General features: G+C 36.4%; 1 protein-coding gene across 2 annotated transcripts; it reads left to right on the forward strand.

Annotated features, from left to right (window-relative positions):
• Nucleotides 1-8,244, forward strand: CFAP161 (cilia and flagella associated protein 161). 2 transcript variants are annotated; one of them, XM_062583710.1, is made up of 7 exons: nucleotides 1-63; nucleotides 216-305; nucleotides 494-732; nucleotides 2,022-2,106; nucleotides 3,763-3,921; nucleotides 5,042-5,115; nucleotides 6,087-8,244. In XM_062583710.1, exons 1-7 carry the CDS (start codon nucleotides 1-3, stop codon nucleotides 6,295-6,297), a joined length of 921 nt encoding a protein of 306 aa, XP_062439694.1. In that variant the 3' UTR covers nucleotides 6,298-8,244. The 2 variants fall into 2 exon arrangements, with proteins under 2 accessions (XP_062439694.1, XP_062439695.1); XM_062583711.1 differs by lacking the exon at nucleotides 3,763-3,921.
• The last annotated feature ends 2,914 nt before the right edge of the window (nucleotides 8,245-11,158 follow it).

Below are 11,158 nucleotides of genomic sequence, written 5' to 3' on the forward strand. Positions count from 1 at the left end.
ATGGCCGCCTACAGCCGCGGGGTGCGCGTGGGCAACTGGAGCGAGGACGCGGCGCTGGCGGAGGTGCGGGCCGGCCCCGGCCCCGGCCCCGGCCCCGGCCCCCGCCGGCCCGGGCAGCCGAACCGAGCCGCCCCTCCCCTCCCCGCCCTTCCCCTCGGTGTCTGAACTCAGAGCAAAACTGCCTAACATGTCTACCCCCTCTCGCTCGCGAGCAGGAGCTCCTGGAGGATTTTCGGCGGAAGAAGGAGCGCGGAGAACTTCTAATACAGAGGTCCAAGAAACTTCGGGATAATCTCCTAAGGAAGGTAACTTCTTAAAGAAGCCGCTGGCAGCTCGGTGTGGCTCAGCAGTGGTTTAATGGTGGTCTTTATGCACTGCCAATGCTGTGGTTTAGCATTTTATCAGCTAGTTATGATTTTTAAGTTCAAGTAATATTAATCATTATTATCAATAATATTATTGATGATATTAAATTACCTGTACTTTAAATTAGGTGAAACTGTCACTCCCTAAGGATGGATTTGTTCATTTTGGAGACACTGTGATGCTTCTGAGCCCAGATAACAACAAATCTTCGATGGAGAATTACCCCGGAGTGTGCGGCAAGCTGGCGCTGGCCGTCGATCTGGATGAGATTGCCATGTTTTCGGCCAAATCGCTGCAAGCTCCCTGTGGAGTTAGTGCAGTCAAAAGCACGGACCCTATTGGTCGAAACACTTTTTGTATCTTAAGGTTTGGTACCTTATTTGGAGTTGTTCTTAATTATTATGTTAGATTTCAATACCTTGTGTTGAGAAATACAGAGTTTGTAATATGCAAAAGAATTTGTGTGAGATTAATCTGTTGAAGACAGACCTTTAACCTGAGTTATGCGTTGAGCCTGGTTCTCTTCTGCATATTACTGTGCATAACTCCAAGGAAGTTGCAATGACATCAGTACAGAACTGGTACGAAAGCAGAACCCATATAGATTTCTTTGTATCTTTTGGTAAGCACTGCAGCTCTTTTTAATGCAGTTATATTCCAGCTGCAGAACACAAAATATGTCCAAGTATCACTTAGATAGGAGGACTACTTAAATACTCCTCAAATATGTAGTTCCTGTAATTCCTTGAATACATTTGAAAGGACTCCGAAACAAAATCATCATTGCTTTTGCTGTACATGAAGTGTACAGTGCCTCTGTACTCCTTAAAAAAACAATCATCATCTCTCTCTGAAAGGCATCTTTAATCTCAGCTGTTTGAGAAGCAAAAACAGAGTAACAGAGCCTGGCTCAATGACAGAAAGCTCTATGTGAATGCATATATTTAACAGTAAAAATAGTGCTGAAGAGTACAAGCTGACCCTGATTCAGCAAAATACTGAGTTAGACCAAATACAGAATTTTGATGTCAGGAGCACAATTTAGGCCCTGTAGAGCTGCAACCAAAGTACCACGAAGTCCCCTCACTAACTGACTACACAATTCCTCAGCTACACAGGTTTTGACTCTGAATATACCCAGACCAGGCTGGCACATAATTTGGTGATTCTTTAATGCAAGATGCAGAAATCATTCTACAAGTAGGCATGTACCAGCATACATGTTCATGTAAGGAACCAGATTACTAAATATACATCATATATTTATTAATAGCAACATACCTTAAATTATAGGGAATCACTGTTCTGCTTTTAGTCTGTGATTTTTCAGATGCAAGTATTAAGTATATTTTTCAGGGGGACTCAGTCCTGAATCCCCATCAATTTTCCATTGGATGTTATTTTTCCAGCCTGTATGTAAATGAATGCATGTTAAAAAGTAATCAATACAGTCCAAACTTCATTAAACATTTTAACAAGTAAATTATCTATGAAACAATTTTTCTGTTAACATATTTTATCTATTTTAAAAAGTAAACATAATACAAAGTGAAGTGATGTCACAAGATCTAATTATAGACCTAAACACAAAAATGATCTGTAAAGTAATATATTTGAATTTCTCTTTTTTTTTTCTTCTTTCTTTATTCTAACAGTGTTGATGGAGGTTCAGTGGGTGAACCCGTTAAATTTGGACAAAAATTTGGTCTTGGGGCAGCAGGAGGGTTTTCTGATCAAATGGTAAGTCAATAAAGTTGTAAATGTAAATGGTAACATACTGAGGGAATGCATTTACCGTTTATCTAACCATTTGTATGGTAGTTCAACATCTTAACTTCATAAAACAGATTCAGGATCATACTTAGATCAAAATTATTCTGGGTTAACACTATGGCAGCTTCACTGAAAAAGCTATCTTTTTTTTCTCTTGATAGTGATAACATTAATGCTATAAACCTAGAGCAAGGAAGAATTTCTTAGTGCTGCTAGGCCTTCTGCTTTTAACTCATCAGCCCCTAATGGAAAGGTGCTGAATGATCTTAACTCAGAAACCTGCTAAAAAAGACTTCAAACATGCTTTGATGGTCTCTGCCCTGGATTTTGAAAACAGATGTAATCTGTTTGAAAACAGATCCTATCCTGATCTTAATGTAGTTCAGCCTCCTCATTAAAGAAGCAGTATGGAGAAGTAAACATATGAAGAAAGAAACAGAAGAAAGAATAACTGAGGGAGACAAAAATGAGAAAGAGAAGTGATAATAAATAAAGCGGCTGAAGGCCAGGTACTTGGCCCAGTTTAACTTCCCTTTTTATACCATTCTTTAATGGTATAAATTCCAGTTGGGAATTCTTTTATATAAAACATTTTGAAAACTATTTAATGTATTTTGCTCTTCAGCCTAAAATACTGAATTTCACTTTTTATAGTCTTGGCCACCCTTCTCTCCTGCTATATATTCTTTACCTACATCCTGTTGTTTTCATTTATTTACATACATTTAACTGCATTAGAAATGCTTGTAAAATATGTATATTATATTACCTATATGTCTGATATACAAAAGCTGCCTTGTTCTTGGTAGCATAATAGGGCACAAGCAATTTAAAATGGTAAATACTGGGTTTTTGTGCGTTGTTTCTTTATTTAGTTGTCTGTATTCAAGATAAACTTGCATCAAAATCATAATCATGTTTTATGATTAAATAGCTTAAAGCAGTTCAGATTTTTCTCTTGACCACTCATGATAAGCAAAACCTCTTTAGAAAGTTTATGCAACTTCCCTGGGATCAAGTGTGCAGACCAAGAGGTCTAGCAGCCAGAATGTTTGTATAAGGGAGATTGAAAGAAAAGGGTGTGGGGGGGAAGGAAGTAAATTAAAAATATTTTATGGAACACTAAAAAAATCCATCATTACAGGAAGGGAGATTTTTTTAAAACTTTCTTTAAATGAATCCAAAACAACAACATGTCATTTCTTGTGAAGAAAAAGCTATATTCTGTGTATGAAATAACATCTTACTTCATCATTCAAACGTAGCAGATTTCTATTAAATGTTAACATGGTTCCTCTTCATAACTTAGAAGCAGAGAAGATATTACATGTTGTGTACACACTTGGAATAAATCACCACAAATATGATAAAATTTTCCCTTTCATCAACCACTTTGATGAATGTGAATGAAATGTAAATTCAATTATTAATTAGCATTCACTGGTTTAGTCTGAGAAAAGCTATTTCATGAGTTTATCAATAATATCAAATCTAATTTGAGTTTTTGAATGTATAACTTGATTTTGATAGGTGATTTTAAAAAATTTCAGCACAAAAAAATTTATTTGCTTGTGAAAAATCAAAATTTTTTATACTTTCCTTAATGTATGTTTCTGTTTACAGCTATATCTAGCAAGTGACCATAAATCATTTCTGAGATTTGCTAAAAAATCTTACCTTCAGCAAGTGTTTTTGACAGATGAACTTTCTTATTTGACTCACTGGCATGCAACATTCCTGGATCCACAGCTGCGTCTTGAATATGAAGGATTTCCAGTTCCTGTAAGAAATTAAAACTAGAAAATGTTATGAGGATTTAATTAAAACCACAGATGGTCCATTTAATTCACATCCTTCCCTATGTAAAATCTGAGTTGTAATTTTAGGAAGGAGGAGACGGAAGGAACAATCCATTTAAATACAGAATCTGGATATAGAGCTTTTGGGTTCTGGTGCTCATTTTGACATTCATGCTCAGTTTTTCCGACCAGAATTTTCAAGGGTGCGTGTTTACTCTGAACGTCACATTCTGAGGATACAGCACCTGGAATCTGAACTTCAGGACTTCTGAGTACTCAGAATTTCATTTCCACTTATAGGAGCTGTGGTTGCTTGAGACTTCTTTACATTAAATTTAAAACTCAAAAAATCAAGGCATTAGAATAAGTGCCTGTTTTTTCAAATGTGTTTTTTTTTTTAATCTTTTGTAAATACATTAAACGTAGTATTTTCCTCTTTCACATTGCTTCTAGGCTCTCTGCAGTGCTGTGTGCATAGCAAAATATCACAATTATAACTGTTATTCTACAGCTTTGAATTGTGACTCATATAAATGAACTAGCTCTGTAATACATTCAAAATTAGACAATTGTCAAAGATAATATTTGTATTAAAATGAAGTTACTAAAAATTAATTCTGTTATATTTTGCCAACTTACAATTTTTAAGTATAACGTTCTAGACTGTGTCACAAAGCTATCTAAACCTCTCATCTGGCAAATATCCAGCGTAAGAGGAAAAAACCTTGATGGCACAGTGGCACAGGCCCCTGGAAGGCCTCTTCCACTGCTTGCTTGATATATTTTCTTTCTCTCCCCTCCCCTCCTTCTAGAGCCCTGTACAAGGAAGTGGATTGGAATGTATTGGACAGGAGAACATGTCTATCTTAGGGCTGAGCATTTGGCTAGTCTGAGCTGTTACGACAATCTTATTGAGAACCGAAAAGATGTAAAATATCATACTACCAATGCACAGCAGTCTCAGAGCAATACAGAGGAGTGCAGACATACATTAAGGCTGCTGATTATATGTAGTAAATAAAAGCATTTAATTTGAGTAAGAATAGTTAGCATTACCTTTGTCACATCAGTTTTTTAGGGGGTTGTTTGTTTTTTTCCCCCAGGCGAACTCTAACATTATTATTACTCATTGCCATACTAATCGGAGCTTGGCTGTTCCAAGGAACTTTTGGATAAGGTAAGAAGAATTTATAATGGACTAAGAATTTATAATGGATAATGGATGTGCATAATGATGTGCGAACTCAACACATGAAGAATTACTGTGAGGAACAAGATGGTTGCTTTAGGCACACACTGTAGAAATGGAAAAGAATGCAGAACGCATGTTTTCCTTTCCTCAGTTTTATTACTGGACTGTATTATGTGCCATCTTGATTATGCAGACAATCAGCTCAGTTTCATTCATATTTTTTCTTTATAATTCATGTCACATCACGTTTCCAAGCTACCCTGTTTTCTTGGTTATTCTCTCTTTGAAAATTGTGAACAATTAAAGTTAGTTTTTGAAGACAAAATAGGATGCTAAGAAATGGAATGAGTATGAGAACTAAATAAAAACATAGTGCATAAACCTGTATGCTGCTTTTGTCCACATGAATCTCACAATAAACTAGTTATACCAACAATCCAAGTTAATATACATTCATCGAATTAGTATTGACTAAGCATTGTTATGGAGTATACCAATTGCTTCCCATTAAACTGTGAGCAAGATTCCATTAAGGATTTGTATCCAATATTTGAGGCTGAAACAAGGTCTTGTAGGTTGAGTAGGCACAATTTTCATCAGTCAAAAAGAATACTGACCTAAAAGAATGCATAGAATGTATTCACCTTGCACATGTTGAGTCAGTGTATCCGTGCATTATACCAATACAGCATCTTTGGCTTTGGATCTAGAAACGTGGCATTTCCTTTGATTTCAAATTTCTAAATTATTACTAAGAAATAAAGTGGGATGTCTTTGTGAGTGTTTCTGTTAAGGGTCTGATATCTGAAAGTGCATAGTGATGTCTCTGAATAAGCCAAAACAAGCATGAAAAAATGTTAAATGAGTTACAGATAATGCAAACTTGTTGAATTTTTGTGTATATTCATTCTTCTCTCCCTCTCCTTTTCTTTTTTTTTTTTTTTTTGACTTTACAGATCCTATTTTGGGATGGAATATGAAGTGGTTTGTCACACCTATCTGAACTCTCATAAAGTTGAAGAAGATAAGAATTACTGGGTAATAGTTACAGGAAATCCCAGTGATGAGGAAAGTACTATGATTGATAGACCCGACCCTTGCTCAAGGGGGATCAAAAAGAAGAATGAGTTTCATGAAGAGACACAGAATGTAAACATCTCAGATTAGAACCTACAAAGGTTGATGAGATTGATTCCTATTTCCTGTTTAGATTTTAACTCTAGAGATGTTTATTTTACAAACAAAAATGAAAGTCTACCCTTAGTAATATAATAATCTCATTAACTCATTAGGGTTGTATAGTGAGCAAAAATTATCCAATAAAAGTAGATGAAGCATGCACAACCTCAAAAGTGCATGAATCAAGAAGGGCTCATTTTCCCTTTTTCACATTCACTGATGCCAAAAGATGTCAGAATCCACTGAATATATTTGCAATAAATTACTGGCCTTCAGAGATATTTAGCTAATTCTTCCAAAACCAAACCCATATCTCCTTTTTTAAAAGCATGAGCATATACTAAAAAGCAGAATCGTGCCAGCTGTCATGGATACTTTGACATTCAGAGGTTATCCAAGAGAACGTTGGTTTTTGAACTTGCTCCATGATATGTCTAGCACAATGTTACCAATTAAATCACAATTGAGGTCTCAATATTTCAAAATTGGCTTCACATTCATGAGAATTAAAATAAAGGTATAAATTGAGTTTCTTTACCTTTGTCCATGCATTTTAAACTTTTAAGTGCTACATACCCTGAACACTTGACCACAGTGATGCAGACTGAGAATTTTGATTACCTTTTCCATAGTCATAAAGCTTGTATAACCATGCTCCGTTTGCCTCCCACCCTCAGAATTTTTCAATCTGTAATAGTTTCAGCCAATTTTGACAGCAAGGTAGAATTCCCAAAGAAAAGAAAGCTTCTGCAAGTTCAATGAAAATAACATGCCAAGGTAGGAAAGGAATGAGAGATCCTGTAAGTTTGTCCAATTAAAAAAAAAAAAAAAAAAAAAAAGATTAAAGTCCATGTTCATTCCTAGTTAGAGACCAGAGAATCCACATGAAAGAAAAATATTATAAATGGCTTAAGCATGGGAAAAATTTCAGCTGGAACTTGCATTTTCTTAAACACCAAAATCAGTCAAGCAGGAGACACAAAGACAGGGAAAACAGATACCATTACTTTCTAGAGCTACCTGTCTTTATATGGAAGCTGAAACTGTATCATCAGGAATCTTCTTAAAGTATAGAATTCTATTACATCCCTTTAATAAATTTGCATGTATCTGTTCCATTTCTTACTTTATCATCACTGTAAAGGAACAGCAGACTGTGCACATCAAGTTAAGTAAGGGAATTTCTGAGTAAAATACTACACAGATCTCCATTCCCGCAAAGGATTCCAAAGGTCTTATTAAGGTCAAACAAAACTTTTGAAGTTTTACTGAAACAAAAATATTAAACTTTCACAAAGGAAGAGACTGATCCAAACATGTGATGACTTCAAACTTTGTTCCAGATAGTCTATCTGTTTCAAACCTGCTGGCAAGACTTTAAAAGTGTTTGCCTTTAGTCAATATAAATTAATTCAGCAAACTCAGAACAGCCTAACCAGCACTTGCCTACAGGGTCTCAGAGCACAAAACCGATTACAGTTCTATAAGATACAGCTTTACGGTGGAGGAATCACAGAACATTTTTGAGTCACGCTCTTAGCGTATGATCTTTGATAGAAGTGTTATTGATGAGGTTATGCTATTCTGAATCTGGCAAACAAGAAGAGGCCTTAAACTAGAACCACTGCTAAAACAAAGTTTCATGTGGATTCATGCAGGAATGAGAACTGGGTGGGCAGGGAGCTTGGCTGGCAAATGTGGATAGGAGTGTTTGTGAGTGTGTGCGTGTGAAGGGGGGAGAGAAGCACAACAGGTTTTGCACAGTCTTAGAACAAAATCGGAGACGAACAGATAAAGAAATGAGTGCAAAAATAAACAGGTGCTGATTAAATGTGAATTGAAGCCTCGGGTCTTTTTTTTTTGATCATTCTACATTTGGGGGAAATAAATGAAATTGTTGGAAAAATGCTGTGTTATTTTGCTGTTGGAAAATAAACAGGACTGTATAAACAACTCCTAATTCCATTATCCATTTTCCTTCTTAAGTAATACAGTTTTAAGACTACAGTTTCTGCATAGCTTCTTCTGGCACATAATACATGTCTATAATTCAGTTGATTCACGATGTTAAATACAGATACTGATCTGTTACCATTTTTTTTTCTAAAATACTTTTTTTTAGCAGTTCTTAATATTGCCCACAAGATGGCACCAGTTTTTCTATGCAGAAAATTATTGCTACTTTCATAAAACAGCCTGAAATGTTTAAATCTGTATGAATCCCGGATAAAATGCCACAAAAGCTAACCATATCAAATTAGGCTTGAATTCTGGACTAGGAAATGTGATTAATGCTTTATTTCATTTCTGGAAAGTAAAACTAAGTTAAGTAACAAAGGTAGGTAGAAAAATATATAACATTGCATACAATCAATTTTTTAAACAAAATTAATTGGAATATTTATTCATTTCTAACCCAAATATATTTAGAAGAAATTATAACCTTTTTCTTTCATTTTCTATGTAAAGAAACAAAAAAGAAAAAAGAAAAGAAAGAAAGAAAACCTAACATATTTCACGAATGGTGCATCTATTTTACACAGACACTTATTTTCTGCTCCAACTTGTAGATGTTAAAGTTCTGCGTGTTTTCACAATATAATAGATTACAAAATTCTTCTTAGATTTTGTACATAATAAACTAGATACACTCAGGCTGCATGAGTGCACTGCAATATTCCTAATTTGATAATTGCAGATATTTATTGGTAAAACACAGGATTTAATATAAGAATTATGGGCTTGAATATTAGCTCAAAATCTGAACAGTCCTGATACTGCAACTTAGAGACACAATGTGCTTTAACAGATGGGGTAATGGAGAACTGAACCATGCTCAAGACCCGACCATTGGGTAACTGTGGGGAGGCTCCATATTTTGCTTGTCCCAGTTTTGCAGTCTGTGAAATATGCACAGCAGTACTTGTGTTTTTTGCAAAGCACTTTGAGATATATCAATGAAAAGCAAGATAATATATTAAGAAGGCTTTTAATACACTGTCCGAATTAGACCCAATAAGAATATGTCCACATAAAAATATGTCCACTTTGCCTCCATTTCAGGCAGCTCAAAAGCTGTTAGCATGAAGTTGATCCCGAGCTATTAGTCCTTGCTGAGGTACAGTGAGGAATTAGTTCAGATTCAATGCTATGCTAATATAGCTTTTTGTAAGTCTGAGGGACAGAAAAAACTCGCTTGCATATGCACATATATACTGCGTAGATATAAGCAGCAGGGTATTGAAGTCAAAAAGAGGAAGAGGGAATTCAAAGAATCAGCAAAGACAGTCATCATCCTCTTAGTTTAGCTAGCATAGAAGTAATGCCGGAAAATAAAAATCCAGCTTTACATCTGCCTTTTCACTTTCTCTCTCTTCTGCGCACTCCCCCAACTTACATTTCACATCACCTCTCTTCTCCTCTGCTGTCTTCTAGCCCAGTTACTGATTTGCAATGGTTATAAAGTGCTCTGCTGGCACTTAGCACAAGTCCCTGGCCCCTCAGTCTAATCACATCAGTATCTTCAGAGGCTGCTTTCCTGTCAGTGACTGGCATGAGGAAGTGTTTTGGCTCAGCCAGCTGATCAGAGGAGGAGACCATCAGCAGAATTAGTAACTGGGTAAGACATCTGAAAAAAAAGAAAAGGCATAGAGAACATTACGATAGGAAATTCCACACAGCGGTGGAAGAAAATATTTAAGCACTGGAAAATTTGGTGCAGTTGGCAGGTGAGAGAATGATTTTGATAACATCTGTGCCCATCCACCTTAAGTTAGTATTGCACGTATGCTGTAATTTGGGGGAGGGGGTTTCTTTTAAGACCAAGCTGTTGCTTTAGAAAGACTTAGACTTTTTAATGCATGAAAATTAAACTATGGAGGACATGGAATAAAAATATGCAAGATATGAAATGCAAAATACATCAAATACAAATGGAAATTAGGAAATCTCTCTGTCATTTTGTCAGCTACACCTCTAGTTCTGCTCTGTTTTAGGCTCTTTCCCAGCTCTTGCCTCCATTCTCTGCCTGACCTTACTTTCCTTGCCCATATACATAGTATATGGAGGGACAAGTCACACCCTACCTAGCTCCCTTCTTCATGCTGTTTGGATTCATCCTGGAACTGGTAAAAGGGACTCTAATCTCCAAAACTGCATTTCCTTAGGCCAGAGGAGTGAAAAGAGCTGTCACTTTGCTGCATGTGTGCTGTTTCTGCAGGAATATGAGCAGCCATAATATGCCAGCTACATGATTTGCATGAAAGGTGTAGCCTTGCTCCAGTGAGAGGGACGCCTTGCCATAAAGACAACGGGAAAGCGAGACTCCCATTTTATTGGAAAGTCAGCTCCTGCTTTGGAGGGTATGTGATGAAGCAATTGCACTTAGATTTCTTGTTTTTTTTTCCCTCTGGTAGGCTCACACAAGGCAACATCTTTCATGCCAGAGAACAGAATCATCAGTACTGCACTAGAAATCACAGTCAAAACAGAATCCTTCCAAAGCTTCTGTATTTTTGGCAGGGGAGGACACTAAGTACGGTGGAAGAGGCACAAACCTTTAAAATCATTAAAAAATTGCTGATGACATTAATACACACATTTGCTGATGAAATTAATTCACGCACAAACATTTCTGTTCTATACACATCTGGGAAACTTATTTCCAACATCTGTCAAATGCTGCTTCAAACAGTAAGTCAAAACAAAACTAAACAGACCATCCAGTCACAGGCCAGCTAGTATACACGTTTCTATAATGCTCGCCTTGTTTTAATTGTAGGCTCCTAGGGGCAGGGACCATATCCTCATCTTTTTTTTTGTTTGTTTGTTTGTTTCCCAGACATAAAGA

Source organism: Rhea pennata, chromosome 10 (assembly GCF_028389875.1).
Source record: "Rhea pennata isolate bPtePen1 chromosome 10, bPtePen1.pri, whole genome shotgun sequence".
Taxonomy (NCBI): domain Eukaryota; kingdom Metazoa; phylum Chordata; class Aves; order Rheiformes; family Rheidae; genus Rhea; species Rhea pennata.

Bases quoted from the DNA above. Each gene is read 5' to 3' on its own strand.
- CFAP161 (XM_062583710.1), top strand. From the start codon at position 1: ATGGCCGCCTACAGCCGCGGGGTGCGCGTGGGCAACTGGAGCGAGGAC. The intron at 306-493 runs GTAACTTCTTAA...ACTTTAAATTAG, and splicing joins GGGATAATCTCCTAAGGAAG to GTGAAACTGTCACTCCCTAA. The intron at 733-2,021 runs GTTTGGTACCTT...TTATTCTAACAG, and splicing joins AACACTTTTTGTATCTTAAG to TGTTGATGGAGGTTCAGTGG.